This window comes from Styela clava, chromosome 3, assembly GCF_964204865.1.
Source record: "Styela clava chromosome 3, kaStyClav1.hap1.2, whole genome shotgun sequence".
NCBI lineage: Eukaryota > Metazoa > Chordata > Ascidiacea > Stolidobranchia > Styelidae > Styela > Styela clava.
The window spans coordinates 11,845,480-11,864,320 of NC_135252.1; the positions used below are offsets into that span (position 1 = coordinate 11,845,480).

At 36.7% G+C, this 18,841-nt stretch overlaps 3 protein-coding genes across 4 annotated transcripts; 1 reads left to right on the forward strand and 2 right to left on the reverse strand.

The window, feature by feature from the left end:
- The first annotated feature begins 147 nt into the window (after window positions 1-147).
- Window positions 148-7,260, forward strand: LOC120342059 (apoptosis-inducing factor 3-like). Its single transcript, XM_078110669.1, has 9 exons — window positions 148-1,651; window positions 2,604-2,727; window positions 2,865-3,052; window positions 3,475-3,569; window positions 3,661-3,798; window positions 4,246-4,374; window positions 4,636-4,799; window positions 5,047-5,231; window positions 5,669-7,260. The coding sequence occupies exons 1-9, from the start codon at window positions 1,246-1,248 to the stop codon at window positions 5,752-5,754; spliced, it is 1,515 nt and encodes a 504-aa protein (XP_077966795.1). The 5' UTR covers window positions 148-1,245; the 3' UTR covers window positions 5,755-7,260.
- Window positions 6,509-7,939, reverse strand: LOC120341772 (uncharacterized). Of its 2 annotated transcripts, none has more exons than XM_078110671.1 (4): window positions 7,884-7,939; window positions 7,547-7,682; window positions 7,300-7,472; window positions 6,509-6,644 (listed from the first exon to the last, which is right to left on the reverse strand). In XM_078110671.1, the coding sequence occupies exons 2-4, from the start codon at window positions 7,564-7,566 to the stop codon at window positions 6,535-6,537; spliced, it is 303 nt and encodes a 100-aa protein (XP_077966797.1). In that variant the 5' UTR covers window positions 7,567-7,682; window positions 7,884-7,939; the 3' UTR covers window positions 6,509-6,534. The 2 variants fall into 2 exon arrangements, with proteins under 2 accessions (XP_077966797.1, XP_077966796.1); XM_078110670.1 differs by lacking the exon at window positions 7,884-7,939 and adding an exon at window positions 7,746-7,874.
- A 758-nt stretch (window positions 7,940-8,697) lies between these two features.
- Window positions 8,698-11,466, reverse strand: LOC144421096 (uncharacterized). Its single transcript, XM_078111322.1, has 3 exons — window positions 11,121-11,466; window positions 9,815-9,997; window positions 8,698-9,391 (listed from the first exon to the last, which is right to left on the reverse strand). Exons 1-3 carry the CDS (start codon window positions 11,449-11,451, stop codon window positions 9,186-9,188), a joined length of 720 nt encoding a protein of 239 aa, XP_077967448.1. The 5' UTR covers window positions 11,452-11,466; the 3' UTR covers window positions 8,698-9,185.
- Between the last annotated feature and the right edge of the window lie 7,375 nt (window positions 11,467-18,841).

An 18,841-nucleotide genomic window follows, 5' to 3' on the forward strand; every position in this document is an offset into this window, starting at 1 on the left:
AGGGCGTTTCTATTTTTGTAAAAAAAACTCTCGCTTGCCAGTAAACATTACTGTCTCGCAATGCACCTGTTTATTGTCTGCCATATATACCACAGATCACGTACAAAATAGACCAGATATAAACCTGGTCAACCAGTTTTCGTGTCAAAAAAATATGGAAAACGTTCAAGTGAATGGTGGATTCATCAAATTCCAGAATTAAATCAGCCTAATAAATTCTACGTTTTAAAATCAGTGCCCTGCATTTGCATTAGCGGGTCTCCGTAATACCGAAATGCTATTGATATCCGTGTGAACATTTTATAACGCACGCAAGGTATGGATTATATAAAGTGAACAAACATGTTTAGGCCGGTTTTACAACTTTTTAACAGCTGATAAATATTTTTTTAAACTTATTTCTAATACTGATGGAACTATTAAAATTGATAATTCTCGAATTAGTGCAATAATTCTTAAGAATTTATCTTATCAAAGTTTTTACTTAGCTGGCTTATTGCGTCCGGTGTTTCTTAGTTTTAAAGCTGTTTAACATTTATTATGCCTCCAGGGAGTAACTAATTCGATCAATTTTACTGATAACACGACAATATTGAGGCGTGGCTTCATATAAGTTTTTGTTTGATTTTCGGGTAGATATTTATATTTTTATGCAAAAAATTACTGAAAGAAAGTTTAGTAGCCCTTATTGAAATGTCGATATTATACTGATAGAAGAATTGCAAGCTTGATAGAACACCAAAATATATCAATTAACGTAGCACTTTAAGTTCTTACTGCCAGAGAACAGGTAGATTCATGAAGTCGAAAACTTTCTGCAATGTTGGAAATAGAGCGAGCTGGTAAACATCAGATACAAGAGACCTCTATCCGAGAATTGAGAATGTAAAACTAACTTTTTTTTTATTCGATTCTATAGTATTGCTGCATAATAACACAAATTTATAATCTTCTCCTTCATCGTTATTTTTGCTACAGCATCCTTGTGCAATACGGATCCACTCACGCATAGGCATAGTGCAAGGGAAGGAAGTTATTCTGATACTTCTGATACTGAACTTTTTTCGTTTATTCTTGTTATATTTTCATTGCACAAACGCGCAATTATATACCGCATTTGTATATGTAAGGTTCAACAATTTATTTTATTGAACTTTGACTCTCTTTTTTCGATTTGAATATCCTTGTAATTGCTTTCTTATTGTAGTATCAAGGATTTGTCATTTAGTATAGGAGTAATCGACAATGCCTACTGTTGAAGAAGACAGCGCATTTGAACATGAATTATGCCACAAAAACGAACTTGTAATAGGTGAAATGAAAGAGTTCAGTATTAGCAAAGACGATGAAGACACAAAATTACTGTTGGTGAGAAATGAAGACGGTGATTATTGTGCGTTCGGCAATAAATGCACGCACTATGGAGCTCCGTTGATACAAGGTGTCATGAAAAATGGTAGAATACGCTGCTCCAGACATGGAGCTTGTTTCAGTTCAAAAACTGGGGATATCGAAGACTATCCGGGTTTAGACAGTTTGCCAAAACATAATGTTTATATCAACAAACATGATAAAGTTGTTGTTCATACTACGAAAACGGCATTGAAAACAGAAAAGCGAATAAAAACAATGAAAACAGCCATGAAAAATGGTTAGTAGGATTTCTATATATATAATCATTTACCTGGATAATGATATGAAATCTTGGCTTTGTAGCCTCTGTAGTGTGTGTACCAATGAGTATTCAAAATTGCATTAGATTCTGAAATGTTGTTATTTGCCCACAACTCATAAAATAAATATTATATGCTTTCTTTTCGTGCACCTCTTGATCAAGCAATTGGCGTTAGACCCAATAATGATTGTGAATATTCAAACTGATAAAAAATCAATTAAGTTATTATTGTGGAGCCGGAGGCCAATTGCAGGTGATAAACTAGCCATGGGCATTCTGCCACCTCCCAAACTCCGGAATCCATTGGCATTTGATTATATTTTCTGTTAATTTTTGATTGGGAATTTTAATACATTCATTCCATTCAACTCTAATTGGATGTTTCCCAGACCCTTGAAACCCGGAAAATTCTTTCTATACTTTACCATTGCAAATTTTTTGGTGCCTACTTCAAAAGTGGTTTCTCGAGTTCGCATCTATAAACTAGTTTATATGTTTTAAATTTAAACTATCATTTTGATTTGAAACATTTAACAACCTGTCATTTGAAGTACCGGTAGAAAAGTTTAACCCAGTTTACCACAGCTATGTTAGCCTAATTTTTGATTACAGCAATTACACTAAAACTTCTAAAAAGACAAAATGATCACTATTCATTTGATTCTTAATCGAATTTTGGAAACGCAACTAAAAAATAACAAATAGCATGCAAAAACGCGAAAAAGAGATAGTGTTTACAACCATTACTGGAAAATCGTTTCAGTGACAAAAGTGTCTGCGCGGCTTCTGAAACGTTTATTGTTACGTCACATTTTTGCTTCTCGCTGGTTGACCAATGTTATGGGAGTAAACAAGGAAGTCGATGCTAGGGAAAACATTCATTGAATATTTTATATGAAAAGCAAAAATATCAAGCAATTTACTTTAGATGTTAAAGTCGTCATCATTGGTGGAGGAGCGTCGGCACTCACGTGTTCAGAAAGTTTAAGACAGCAAGGATTTTGTGGACAAATCATTGTAGTGAATAAGAGTAATTTACTGCCATATGACAGGTAATTTCATCTATCAAGTTTTAATTGTAAATTATATGAAACGGGATAAAATATGTATATATAATAGGAATAGTGTATGATAGATATAATGTGTCTTGTACCCTAAATCAACATTACATTTTTCAAACTTTACGTAGACCAATCATGACAAAAGACTTGAGTGCAAAAATCGATGATATTCTAATGCGGAGCAAAGATTTTTACAACAATTTTGGGATCGTGTTAAAGCTTGGAACGGAGGTCGTTAATATCAACGCGCATGAAAAGATCATTGAATGCAAAAATAAAGATGAAATATCATACGACAAACTATTGATATCTACAGGTGAGCTGAATGAAGGTAGTGAGATGATAATCGCAAAGCGATTTTATTCCAAAGCTTAAGAATTATATCGGTTAATGCAGCTATCTGATCAATTGGTTATGATGATACAATGCGATTCCTCAATAAGTTAGTTATAGATGGAAATATCCCATTTTCACGCAGTAATGGAGTAAAGTGCACAGTATGGCCATATTGGCCTATCGCCAATTGCATCTAATTGTTTTGCGAGACTTGTTTGGTCACGTATAGTTTGCCAAAATTGTATCGATGATCTCTATATTTGAGTTAGCTAATTGGGGTGTCAGATTCAAGTAGTCCGTGTGTATATATGCATATATATAATACAATAGAATATTGCGCGGTGAAGACGATGGAACTCTTGAGAATCATTTCATCCTATAATTCTTAATAACAATTTTTAGGTTTGACAGTTCGAAAACTCGACATTCCCGGTAGTAATCTGAAAAACGTGTTTGTAATTGGGACACCCTCTGACTGCAATATTGCCGCAGAACGGGTAAATGTTTAATGATTTATGGATTCATTCAAGCTATTCTACGATGCTGCGTGCAAATGTTTTGTGTTTCATTATGTGATTAACATTTCAGGCAAGAGGCAAACGAGTTCTCGTTATAGGAGCATCATTTACGGGTATGGAAGTCGTATGCTTTTTGCGACAAGTATGTAAAGAAATTACTGTTTGTTGCAGAAAAAGTGTTCCATTTGAGCAGGCATTTGGAAAAGAGGTGAGCTGAGTGTATGAATCTATCTAAATGCTTTTTACGACCTGTAAAAAGCAATGGAAAACATTTATTCAAATGTCTATCAATGAAATGTCGTAACTGAATCGATTGGATATTCGAGATTCATCACCGCAAAGTGGTAATGTACCCGGCAAATTCAAAGAAATTTGAAATTTAAATTTTTTTAATTGTCTTCAAACAAATATTCACCTTCAAGTTCAGTCTTCTATTATCCCCAATAATACGCACTACAAAATAAAATAATATATAAATTTAAGGAGTTATGGTCATTTAGAATCTTATTTTTATTTTCAACATCCTTCAGTCAGAATACTGTTGGGATAAAAATGAGATTTTTGATCAAGTGAAAACTTATGCCGATTAATTTCGAAGTAGGTAGGAATGACGTGGTGCAATTTATATGTATAATCTTCTATTATTTTTCTTTAGGTCGGAGCTGGACTTCAGAAACTACATGAAAATCGTGGAGTTAAATTTCATACTAAAAATGGCGTCGTAAAAATTGTTGGCAAAGACGTAGTAGAAGGAGTTATATTGGAGAATGGTTTGTTGGTTGAAGTGCGCATTTGATTCATATATCCCATATAAAATAAAGTTTACGCCTGAAATGTACCGTTATTTGTACCTTTATCTGCGACGTACATAATTTAATTTAGAAATGGACAGTAATAAACTGTCGAATTGTTCATTATGAAATTATGAAAATCTATGAAGTTGATGATACGACATTTCCTAACTCATCTGCATAAGAATGGTATTTTAATTACTACCAGACAAATGAATACAGTTTTAAAAAACGTTTTGTTCGCATTTATGCAGGTGGATGTTGTTGTTGCGGGAGTTGGTGCAACGTTGAATACCGGATTTTTAAAATCTTCGAGTCTTCAAATTGACAGAGAGGGCTTTATCGTAGTCAATAAATATCTTCAAACAAATCTACCAGACGTCTATGCTGCTGGTGCGGCCGTTCGATTTCCACTACGGTATACTTTATGGCTTTATGCTATTCAAAATTGAACATCACAAAAATAGTAAAAACGATTGCGTTCTATTAAATGTATTTCTTAAAACCGGCACATTCCGATTTATTATTTCAATCAAGAATTTCTTCGCAAGTATATTACTGAAAAATTGACAAAATCCATTATGAAGAAAACACCTCCGTTAAATTTAAGATATGTTTCTAAATATGAATTAATTGGCCAATCTGGAACCTTGTTTACTATTTAGATATTACGGTGGAAAGCTTGTAAACGTGGAGCATTGGCAAATGGCCCATTATCATGGGAAAATAGCAGGTTTAAACATGTCAGCATCAGTGCAAGAACCTGAAACGAATTTTCAAAACTTTCATTTAGTCGATTCAATTCCGTTTTTCTATACTGAACAATACGGAATGGAAATACAATATGCTGGTAAGCTAATGATGGTGGTCTTCCTTTTAGTTTATTACATCTCATTAAAAAGCCTAACGTTATACGAATAAAAATATAGACAAACACATCCCCTTACTGGTTTAGCGTTCTTGCGAAGTAGTCCTACCTTCCATAAGAAAGTTCATCTTCTGGTAAAATGCCTGACTTGAAATTATGTTGGACGACAAATCCCCCCTTTTACTCATTGTCACGCTGTCAAGATATGGCCTCTGCTTATACAGTCTGCCACTGATGCAAATAATTTCATTAATTTAGAATTTACTTCGGTTTACCAGTTCAGATTGTGTAGATTCTACGCTCGCGTTACTTTGCCCCTTTCGCTTTAATTCGTTACTTCAAGCAAACTTATAAATTTCAGTATGGATAGTAAGTAACGTCAATCTTATTACGAACTAACTGAGAATTTATTATTACAGGATATGGAGAAGACCACGATGAAGTAATGATTCATGGTGACATCGCCAATGGAAAATTTTCCGCATTTTTATTTCAAGGAAAATAAATTAGTTGCAGTCGCGGCAATGCAGAACGCAAACATCGCGGCCATAGTAGCCGAAAAACTACTGGCCGGGGAAAACATTGAAAGGTGGAATTTGTCGCAGTTACCATTTGAATAGTATGAAAATATATATGTAATCCAGGTAATGTTTCCAAAATCGAAGGAGAACTCGTCATAAGATCACCAAAGAAAGTGACATTGGCAGGCTTTTATCAAGAACGTGCATGCGAAATAATACTAAACATTGCGCTACTAATGGTGGCGGTCTAATAGCCTATAAGCCCTTTATTACAAATCACCACAGTATTTTAGCTTTCGATTGTCATCATTCTTATGATTAAATCAAAACAATTTGCATCATCAGTCAACTGAAATACGTCAAAAAACTTTATAATTTTTTGAACATATTAGCATGATATTTGATAGATAAATGGGTTTCTTTTCTAAATGACTTTGTTCATATGAATTTTTAATCACGAAGATGATTAAGATTGAGCTTGAACAGCTAAATCTTTTCACAATAATGATAAAATGTGTTTCGATCAATATTCTGTATTTAATTTTTTTTTAATAATAACCTGAGTTGTGACAAAGAAAAGGAATATGTAAGTATCTAACGTAATAACTGAAACATGTATATATGTAAAGAAAAAAGTTAATAATATCAATAGTCCAAAAGTAAGCTCCATTGTTACTAAAGATATGAACATGCTCTTGGGTTCGCTGATGCCCGTATAGAAATTAGAAACATTTTTCTACCAAGCGAGTCATCTTAGTCCAACTTTAGCAATGATTTTCATCCCGGTATATTTGAAGAACATTCTCATATGCATCCATGTATTCCTGATATATCATTTGGTTACGATGCCATGCGGCATGGAGCTGGTCGTAAGCTGAAAGAAGTGAAGAAGAAGTTTGAGTTTTATTATATTATGACTTTTAAACACGGCACCAATGGAACCAATTTAGAAGATTGACCCAGACCGGTACTTTATAAACGCAAAACACAAATAAATGCCGTGTATCGGCAACATCATGAATAAATAATTGTCACAAATTTGCATCTTATTTTACTATCTGTGACCTGCTACACACCTGTTTCCTAAATGATGTCTTACAAAGTTTTATTTCAGCAAAAAAGATAATGGAGTGTATTTTCTAAATCTAGGCTAACTTAATCATCAAATATTATATTTTGCTATTGTCACTAGAAAGATATTACTTTTAGTTTATTTCAAAATTTCTGTGGGCTCGATGTCATTCATTTTTTATGTACGATGACGTCATCAAATTAAAAATTGCGCACTAGAGGTGGTTCTGCGTTTGCGTACGCCTAGTCACTTTGGCGTACGCGAACGTTGCTATCGGGTGGTCAGCTGAAGTTGCGAAGACTGCAGTACCGCCCGCGTGTATATTTGAGCACTGCTTTCTTGTTATTAACCCTTATACTATTATCTATAATATTTACCTGATGAAGCATATCATTGGGTGAGGTAATATAAATGGGCAGGTGAAATGAAAGAAAGACAAAATCCTTTATTGACTTACCTGCATATCTTCCATCAGTACATATACAAGAGTTGCAGCCGAGAACGTCTATTTCACATTCAAGTGCTGTTGAATTTTGGCAAGTTATTTCTAAGTGAGGACATTTCATTTTGAACATGGGATTATCCCAAAAAGTAGTTGATGATCCATTTGTTGAGCACCCGCTGTCATGCCTGAAAAAAGCTTATATTCAAAACCTATATTCATGAAATTTAAACTATAATAGAGAATATAGAAAAATACGTACCACCACTTGTCCATCAGCATCTTCCAACGGTATGTTTTGCACTTCCAATTATTTAATGAGCATGACCACGCCTCTGACACGTCGCATCTTCTATTTATGTGTAATGGAGGACATTTCCGCGTGCAAAATGAGAAGTCTGAAAATGACGTTATAGTTGTTTATGATCACATGATTGCCTCTAGAGCAGTGGTTCCCAAACCTTTTAAAAAAAATTCCATGACGGATCCCTCGCAATTTTTTTAATGATTCGCGGCCTTGTGCACTAAAATGAAACGTTAGAAGATCACAACAAAAAATCAGTGCGCGTATGGTATAGTGAAAAACACCTCTTTCCCACCTGCTCTCGCCAACAAACGGGCCAAAAGGCAGCTTCAGCTATACCTCTGCAGTTTGTCGGCTTGTAATGGCATCAATTGAACTCACTCTGTGATATCACAGGCCCACAGCTCTGTGACATCACAATGGGGCATCGGGTTCGAAACAGAAAGTGGGGAATCAGTGTCCCCAGCAGTGGTTGCTAAGAGGACAAAGCACTCAATATTTCTATTATCGAACTATGTGCCATATAACAGATTTTTTTCGCGGACCCTCCGAAAGTGCTTCACGGACCCCAAAAGGTCCGCGGACCCCAGTTTGGGAACCACTGCTCTAGAGCGTTACGAGAAAAATACTCATCCCGTCAAAATTAGTTAAATATACTTGTTTTTGAGTCATTGCCGATCCATGCCCAGCGATGTCAAAATATATCTACAGTGGTGGCAATCCGTGCTTTTGCGGAATAGGTTCAAAAACCACAGATCTGAAATACTATTTTTATGATATATACTAACAGCCTTACAATTTCAGTGATAACGCTATTGTGCTGCGAGTGGATAATGCCCTCTTTTTCACATTATTAAGCTTTTCTCGGAAAGTCCACCTCAGAAATCAATTTCCCTTTTCCTTCGGCCTTTGTAAGACATAATTACTTCTATATCAAAACGTGATTCGCGCAGATACATGCGTAATTTGGGAAGCTAGTTTACAGAGTTTTTAAATCGGCGACCGTGAATCCGTTTCGTGCGGCTGCTAGAAATCCTTGGAGTCCGTGAATTAAGTATATACATTCTCTTTATAACAGACGGCCTTACGAATTTGAATAGAACGTGAAAACCGTCGGCAGACTTCAAACACTCCCTGACATAATATGATGAGCACTTAGTTGGGCATTTTAGTTCCAAAATACCAAATAAGCCATCGAATACCAGTCACAAAACGCAGGAAATTATACCGGATCCCGGATAGATGAATTATTTGTTTGATATATTTTTGGTGAACAACATTTGAATAAGATTATACGGCAACTTGAATAATTTTACACCAACAGCTCTTTTTCTATCAGCAACATTGCATCATTTGTCGTTGTGGATACGTATCATATATGCATAGATTTTTAATAGAGTAATTTTCAGCTCAAACTATCCAGTAAATAAGATCTAACGACACGTGCACAGGAAAACAAACAAAATTTCCGAAACGCCAATTTGAAAATATAATGCAACATTATTGCATTCATAGACTTGTGAGAACAAAGTTCTGTCCAGTTGATCAAGTAAGGTGCATTAATGGCAAGAATACCTCAACATAATTCATTCAAAAATTAATAATCAAGGTAAATACCTTCACATTCATGCCGGAGTATACATCTATCATCGTCTATGCTTTTTAATACATAACCTTCCGGACACACGCATGGATCATCACTGCAATTTGTTGTGTTGCATTTTGGGAATGGGTCAATGCAAGTCGGCGGACAAGAAGGAGCACACTGACTTACTACTTTCGAATCGTTGCACGTTTTTGAACCTGCAATGACAATACTTTTAATTGTGGTAAAACCGCTCATACGAGTTTTAATCCTGAGACCAACAAGCTCAGTGCAACTGCAATTAAAAGGGATGTATTCCTTCACTTACAGTACTATATTCACCTAATTTCAAATAAGATATTTTGTACAAGCAACACTAACATTCTCTCTTCAGTTTTTGATTTTGTAAAGTCCACCAAGAGAGGACTAAACGCATATAAAAAGTTTGATTTAAATTGTTGAAAGCGCTATATACTTCCATACTACACACACACACACACACGATGTGTGTTACAATAAAATAAGGTGCTGAACATTGAAAACACAGATCAATTAAGTGCATTCATGGAAAATGTTTAGATCGAAAGAAATATATTGAACAATACCAAACATGGAAATTGTCGGCGACGAGAAATACTTACATTCGTTTTTCAATACACATGTACTATTCTTGTCGCTTTTCCTGATGTATCCTTCAGCACATACGCATGGATCGGAAACACATTGCAGTGTACAAATTTCGGGCATTGGTTTATCACATGTTGGTTGACATGCACTTGCGCAATCAGAAAATTCAGTTGGAAATGTGCACATTTTTGCAGTATCTAGAAAATTTAGAGTTTGGATAAAATTACATTCTATTAATTTATTTAAGCAGGATTCGCGACAAGCGTGGTAAATATTGATTATATCGTATTGAACGAGAAAAATATTTCGTCTGGTGGGGCGATATTGATAAAAGAATGGGAAAATGTAATGCAGCGTTGACCTATATATATTTGCTTGCACAAGAATAGCATAATCGCATGCACTGCAAATGCATATCCAAAAGTTTATTCAGGACGAAGCCAGAAATCAATATTTATATCTGTAATATATTTTTTGCCGTTTTTCAGTTTTCATTTTCTCGCAACCAATATAAAACAATATTCATTGCAAGACAAGTTGCTGCATATGGCATGATTAAGATGCCCGTAGTACTGTGTTTCCCCGAAAATAGGACCTAACCCGAAAATAGGACCAAGCCTGAATTTTAAAAATGATTTTAATATAAGCCATCTCCTTGCAAAATAAAAATAAGACCTATTCGATAGCGCGAACTTTTTTGATTTAGTCGATATGAATCTAGTGACTTGTAAGACATTTCAGAGGATGATAATACGGTCATTTTTGAATAATCTATGTTTAGCATTTTTTTTTTAAATAAGAACGTGTTATTTATAAGTAATTAGATATCGGTTTCATATTTATATATTTAAAAATCTCGTAATTCTGTACTTTGTAATTTTGTTTTTATTAAATTAAAATAAAAGACATTCCCCAAAAATAGGCCCCAGTGTTATTTTTCGAAATAAAACAAGAGCGATTTATATACGGATTCAATGCTAAAGGCGACTACTGCCGCCAATTGAAGTATATTCTCTGTTTTCATATTAACACATTGGTTTTCGCAAATTTAGACGACGATTTACCTTTTTTTAAATTGTGTTAGGCCTATGGAGACTCGTGAACTATGTTTTATGATTTTATCGTCTTATTCACTCAAAGCGTATCTCGGACATCTCGAAAAATCAATGCTGTTAATATCATATGATTTTAAAGTAGGTATTTTCTTTTTTACATTTGTATTGTGTTACAATCGTGCGCGACTGCCGAAATGGCGATACAAAGGGTATTTCATTAAAATAAGTTCTTATATAGTAAATTAAACAAATTTTGTTTACGTACCGTCGGCAATATGACTTGCCGTTGGTTCTGCTGTCAAATTAGTTGTTGGGGGAGTAAAAGAAGATGGTCCTGTTTTCATTTCAGTGGTTGGGAATGTAGAAAGAGTTGGTCCTGTTGTCATTTCAGTGGTTGGGAATGTAGAAAGAGTTGGTCCTGTTGTCGTTTCAGTGGTTGGGAATGTAGAAAGAGTTGGTCCTGTTGTCGTTTTAGTGGTTGGGAATGTAGAAAGAGTTGGTCCTGTTGTCATTTCAGTGGTTGGGAATGTAGAAAGAGTTGGTTCTGTTGTCATTTCGGTGGTTGGGGATGTAGAAAGAGTTGGTTCTGTTGTCATTTCAGTGGTTGGGAAGGTAGAAAGAGTTGGTTCTGTTGTCATTTCGGTGGTTGGGAATGTAGAAAGAGTTGGTCCTATTGTCATTTCAGTGGTTGGGAATGTAGATAAAGTTGGTCTTGTTGTCGTTTCAGTAGTTGGAAATGTAGAAAAAGTCGATTCCGTAGGTTCGAGTGGAGAGGGGGTTGGTGCTTCTGTCGGTTCCGTAGGTTCGATTGAAGACGGGGTTTGTGCTTCTGTCGATTCCGTAGGTTCGAGTGGAGGAAGGGTTGCTGCTTCTGTCGATTCCGTAGGTTCGAGTGGAAGAGGGGTCGGTGCTTCTGTCGATTCCGTGGATTCGACTGGAGGAGGGGTTGGTGCTTCTGTCGATCCCGTAGGTTCGAGTGGAGGAGGGGTTGATGCTTCGGTCGATTCCGTAGATTCGAGTGGGGGAGAGATTGTTGCTTCTGTCGATTCCGTAGGTACGAGTGGAGGAGGGGTTGGTGCTTCTGTCGATTCCGTAGGTTCGAGTGGAGGAGGGGTTGTTGCTTTTGTCGATTCCGTAGATTCAAGTTGAGGAGACGTTGGTGCTTGTGTCGATTCCGTAGATTCGAGTGGAGGAAACGTTGGTGTTTGTGTCGATTCCGTAGATTCGAGTGGAGGCGGGGTTGGTGCTTCTGTCGATTCCGTAGGTTCGAGTGGAGGAGTGGTTGGTGCTTCTGTCAAATCCGTAGATTCGATTGGGCGAGGTGTTGTTGCTTCGCTCGATTCCGTAGGTTCGAGTGCAGGAGGGGTTGATGCTTCGGTCAATTCCGTAGATTCGATTGGGGGAGGGGTTGGTGCTTCGGTCAATTCCGTAGGTTCGATTGGAGGAGGTGTTGTTGCTTCGGTCAATTCCGTGGATTCCATTGGGGGAGGGGTTGATGCTTCGGTCAATTCCGTAGATTCGATTGGAGGAGGGGTTGATGCTTCGGTCAATTCCGTAGATTCGATTGGGGGAGGTGTTGTTGCTTCGGTCGATTCCGTAGGTTCGAGTGGAGGAGGGGTTGATGCTTCTGTCGATTCCGTAGGTTCGAGTGGAGGAGGGGTTGATGCTTCTGTCGATTCCGTAGGTTCGAGTGGAGGAGGTGTTGTTGCTTCGGTCAATTCCGTAGATTCGATTGGGGGAGGGGTTGGTGCTTTGGTCAATTCCGTAGGTTCGATTGGAGGAGGTGTTGTTGCTTCGGTCAATTCCGTAGATTCGATTGGGGGAGGGGTTGATGCTTCGGTCAATTCCGTAGATTCGATTGGAGGAGGGCTTGATGCTTCGGTCAATTCCGTAGATTCGATTGGGGGAGGTGTTGTTGCTTCGGTCGATTCCGTAGGTTCGAGTAGAGGAAGGGTTGATGCTTCGGTCAATTCCGTAGATCCGATTGGGGGAGGGGTTGTTGCTTCTGTCGATTCCGTAGGTTCGAGTGGAGGAGGGGTTGGTGCTTCGGTCAATTCCGTAGATTCGATTGGGGGAGGGGTTGATGCTTCGGTCAATTCTGTAGATTCGATTGGAGGAGGGCTTGATGCTTCGGTCAATTCCGTAGATTCGATTGGGGGAGGTGTTGTTGCTTCGGTCGATTCCGTAGGTTCGAGTAGAGGAGGGGTTGATGCTTCGGTCAATTCCGTAGATTCGATTGGCGGAAGGGTTGGTGCTTCTGTCGATTCCGTAGGTTCGAGTGGAGGAGGGGTTGGTGCTTCCGTCGATTCCGTAGGTTCGAGTGGAGGAGACGTTGGTGCTTGTGTCGATTCCGTAGATTCGAGTGGAGGAGGGGCTGGTGCTTCTGTCGATCTCGTGGGTTCGAGTGGAGGAGGAGTTGATGCTTTGGTCGATTCCGTAGATTCGAGTGGAGGAGGGGTTGTTGCTTCTGTCGATTCCGTAGGTTCGAGTGGAGGAGGGGTTGGTGCTTCTGTCGATTCCGTAGATTCGAGTGGAGGAGGGGTTGTTGCTTCCGTCGATTCCGTAGGTTCGAGTGGAGGAGTCGTTGGTGCTTGTGTTGATTCCGTAGATTCGAGTGAAGGAAGGGTTGGTGCTTCTGTCGATTCCGTAGGTTCGAGTGGAGAAGGGGTTGGTGCTTCTGTCGATCCCGTAGATTCAATTGGAGAAGGGGTTGGTGCTTCTGTCGATTCCGTAGGTTCGAGTGGAGGAGAGGTTGGTGCTTCTGTCGATTCCGTAGGTTTGAGTGGAGGAGTGGTTGGTGCTTCTGTCGATTCCATAGGTTCGAGTGGAGGAGGAGTTGGTGCTTCTGTCGATTCCGTAGGTTCGAGTGGAGGAGGGGTTGGTGCTTCTGTCGATTTCGTAGGTTCGAGTGGAGGAGTGGTTGGTGCTTCTGTCGAATCCATAGGTTCGAGTGGAGAAGAGGTTGGTGCTTCTGTCGATTCCGTAGGTTCGAGTGGAGAAGGGGTTGGTGCTTCTGTCAATTTCGTAGATTCGAGGGGAGGAGGGATAAGTGCTTCTGTCAATCCCGTGGGTTCGAGTGGAGGAGGGCTTGGTGCTTCTGTCGATTCCGTAGATTCCAGTGATGGAGGGGTTGGTGCTTCTGTCGATTCGAAAACTTAGGTTAAGTATGAACAAAGTAAACACTAGCAATGATTTGTTATTTGTCAATAATTTTTCGTAAATCCGTGATTGTTTGTTTCTCGTGGTAATAATATTTATTTGTATATACGTCTGTTGCTGATATAACATAATATATATATATATATATGTCAAAACTGCAGCCCTGCTGTCCTGCCTCAAACAACTGATGTTTCTGTACCCCCGAAGTATGTGAACCAAGATGGCAGACACCGGAACGTAGTATGTGTACCAGGTTAGGGTTAGGCCACAATTGTTTTACAATTTTCCTTATTTTAGTTCTATTATGAGTTTCGAGGACTAATGAAGTGACTCTCGTAGTATTTTTACCTGGAATTATGGTCTAACCCCAGCTTGGTACACATACTACGTTCCAATGTCCGTCATCTTGTTTCAAATACTTCGGGAGTACCAAAACATCAGTGGTTTGAGGCAGGATAGCAGGGCGGCAAAACTATCTGGAATTGTTTTCGCTCCATTTGAAATTGTAGGCCTAGCCTACTGTATTTTGCTTTTCTGGAAACCTACCGTGAAAATATCCAGTTACGACTAGGTAGAAAGCAGATTTTTAAACGTTTTGTTTCTTGTACATGATTATTATTCGATTTTTTCATTGCTGACTTTTCTCGATCTTATATCTTATATCTTATGTATATCTCGTCAATAATTCATTTTGAAAAATAAACTTACCACTCAATCCAATTACATCAACATGAAGTTGTAAAAAAAGTGTCAATATGAAGATAAACAGCATTTTAACTTCACAAATATGTTACAATAATAACTGCATTGATTAGAAATTGGCAAATTCAATCAGTAATTTCAACGTAATCCAATTTTAAACAATATTCTGCATCAGGGTAGTGAGTCGAGTCGGAAAACGTTCGACTTTTCTTGAAATTTTAAAACATTTTTCAAGTCTCAAATCTTAAATAACTGAGTTTACAAGTTATCAAAAATGATTACCCGTGTTATTTGATTGTGTTTTTTTATTCAGTTTTGAGGCCTACTCTAAAATTGAAAGCAATTGGATTATAAATTTTGGCCTGATTCTATCTCAAATAAGTGAGCGTGCTTACGACACCCTCATATATTTTATTACTCATAGTTTAATCCTACTCATTCTTAATTTATATGATTGGGACTAGAAATACGCATACGGATGATAAATTGTTATCGTTCTTTCTGTTGCAGTTTTTTAATGATTCACTTCTCGGATCTTAAAAAATAAAAATTTATCTCAAGAATTCTCTTTGTCACATGCTCATAGTTTTGCCAAGAACGACTATTTCAAATCGCGCAAATATCCTTGTACGTCGTTTTGACTTCCTAAATATTAACAACTATATTAATAATTACACATTACTTCTCAAACTCAGTCTAAAATATTCTAGTCAATATTTATCAAATACAACAAAATATTCAAAAACACGAGTCCGTGTATATGTAATAACCAAGTGAAACAAGTAGGCTACATATCAAAAACCATATCACGAAAAACACAAAAAATTGTGGTAATACTGTGTAATGAACTGTTACATTTATATAATTATATCAAACGATGATCATTCAAAAACACGAGTCCGTGTATATGTAATAACCAAGTGAAACAAGTAGGCTACATATCAAAAACTATACCACGAAAAACACAAAAAATTGTGGTAATACTGTGTAATGAACTGTTACATTTATATAATTATATCAAACGATGATCATGTATGTAGCGTGCAAGCACTATTTGAAAATGTTAAACTAGTCTACATGAAATAACTGCAAAAAAGAATTTGAAATTAATATATGCTTTCTTCATGACGCACTATTGTTTCATTATATGATACGTGGTAAGTTGGCGCCGCAAACATGATAACAAATAAAACTAATTTTGACATAGAGCAACAGGATTCAAAAATATATATTAAACGTCAACCTATCTGATCAAATGACAAAGAAATATGGAATGATTGGAAAATTTCTTTAAAAAGACCGTTAGAGTTCAAGTAGGACCGGCAAAATATAAGTTGGCTGATGCTTCTCTGTATCAATCTTTCTAATATGACACCCGGTTGGGTAATTACTTATCGATTTTAATCGGTAATTACTTATCGATTTTAATCGGTAAGTATGTTGATAGGTATTTGTCTGTCTGTATGTATGTCTGTATGTCTGTTAGATGCACGCGATATCTCAAGAAAGCGAGATTGAATCTGCTCCAAATTTTGCATGTGCATTCATCTTATCTCGGACCAGAAGCCTATTGATTTTAGGCGAATTATGTCGTATAACTAGCGAGTAATTAATTAGTGATGGGACACAAGGTGTCACTATGGAGTAAAAGCGCTGTTTTGGGGGATCCCCTAACTTTCGATCGATAAGTCTTCGGTTTCTGACCGATATTCTCGTTTACCTGTTGTTGCATTTGTATGGACCAACGTTGGGTCGACCATAGTTTTATCGTGCCAGGCACTTGGAGCATATATGTCATCACACAGCTCAGTTTTCATTTCGTCTTTAAGATGTTTCGTGATTGGGTTGGTAACGTGCTATACATATACAGCCCCAAATGATGCATATACAGCCAACTCAAATACATATACAGCTGTATGAATGGCTGTATATTAATATGACATTGAATATGTATGTACATAACTTGAATGGCTGAAGCTTATATGTATCATGCGTTGGTTATATATATGTAAATCGCTTGAGTGGCTGTATATGTACATTGATGTTACGGCATATGCATATGACAATTGCTGGATATGAATTTCTTTTTCATTCCGACTGCGTGCTCATATGTATGATATATACAACATTAAATAATATAGTTGCCGCATTTTACGAATGCATAACGGATTGGGTTATTGATAATCAAAGTTAATTAGCTTGGTGGTCTAACAAGTATATCTGAGTCAATCATTTTTTGTGCCATTCTTATCTCAAATTTTCCATCTATTTACTCCCTGAGTTACTTCTCATTTGTTTGGCATTTGTATTTTTTTTTTGGTACCGTCAAACAGGCACTCAATTAGTTTTCAGCTGATATGAATCCAAAATAAAATCAATTAAATTAACTGACGTCTTCTCGAACTCCTTGATATTACTCGTTGTGCCACTAATGTAAAGTAAAAACAAAACATCACAAAAAGGTTGATCGAAAGCAGAAGAGAATGTTAATATTTTACAATGTAATTCAGTTTCCTGACTCTTTCGTTTACAATGTAGCTACACACTTAACTTGAAGCTGAGATTGAAGCTAGATGTGGACTATCTTATTTCTCTACTGGAGCTAAATTTGAGGCACTGCATAAACATCTCCTTTTAAACACAATCTTGTTATTAAACTACGACTGTCCGGGTTGCAACAAATTTAATGGTTTATTGAAGCAGGATATATATATTCAAGAAGTTGGAAGCCAGCAATAGTACAGATCTATAGGGTGCTGCTTGCATATATCGGAAAAACGGAATTACGTAAAAATCAAATAAAACAGAATCTGTACAGACAAATAAAATGCAATAGAACTTTGTATGGATATTCTGTTAGCTGCACACTTCACATCAGTGTCACAACAACCAATCTTGCAGTCACTGATAATAAAGAATTAAATGCTTATAAAATAGAATATAGACTATAGAGAATTGTCATGCAAATCCTCATGTTCTCTCGTGGAACATTTTTTATTATTTTATAGTTATTTAATTATACGAATAATTGACTATTTTAAATCAAATTCCTTACAGATAATCTATAACATTGTCACATACATAAAGCCAATGGCATGGATCTTTTCTTTGTCGTAACACCAATATTGTAATAGCGCCATAAAATAACAAAATGTTTTTATTAATTGTTTTCTGTATCAGACAAAATTACAGTATTTTCTACACCAATATCCTATCGACTGATTTTAAAATAAAATCCAAAATGCTGCCACGGAACTTCTAATTATGACGTGACAAAAATGGAGAAAACAAATACAAATTCATTTCTTGTTTGAATATTGTTATCATGGTCGAAACAAAATTATGATTAAGTCAAGCTTTTTTACAGTGTCAAACAAAAGATGGATTCTATGTATTGGAAGGAACACTTATTTAAAGTCATCTAGTATCTTATATGAAATATGTAAATAACAAACAAAAATTTCTAAATTCATTATAAAATTATTCTCAATTTGAAGAAGATCAACATCTATTTTTGACCCGACTAATTTCTTCACAGTGGGATTGTATGATTCGCAAGTTGATTCCGTGCAGTTTATTCTGCTTTTGCATTCCCCAATGATGGCATCTCCAGTGACTGTCACTAAATAATTTATAATGATATTACATAATGTTATACAGTATATCTGGCTACAAATATTCTATCCAAAAGTTTCTACTATATATACCTACTTTCGCACGTAAGAATATGTGGCCTAATAGAATGAATGAAACGATATCGTGTTAGTATAATAGCATTTCACTTATGAACTACAACCATAAGTCAACCAAAACATTACTTTTTTGCTATTCGTAAGCAAACAATTTTTAGTGAATTACAAATAATATTAAATCAATGATTGAAAATGCTCAATAGAGTGCTTTTTAGTGTTATACCCTAACGAACCCGCACGGTTACGCAACAAAGACGATGGCATTGATTCCTACTTATCACTCATCGCCATTATGCAGCCATATTGAACCATTATTCACCAGTTTACTGCCGTGGACACTATTTTGCTTCTATAATGAATCTCCGCTCTAGAAGACCCTTATTCCCAGTCCCAGTCGTTCTGTCTGTGTATCTGTGTGTCGAAGCTGTAGCGT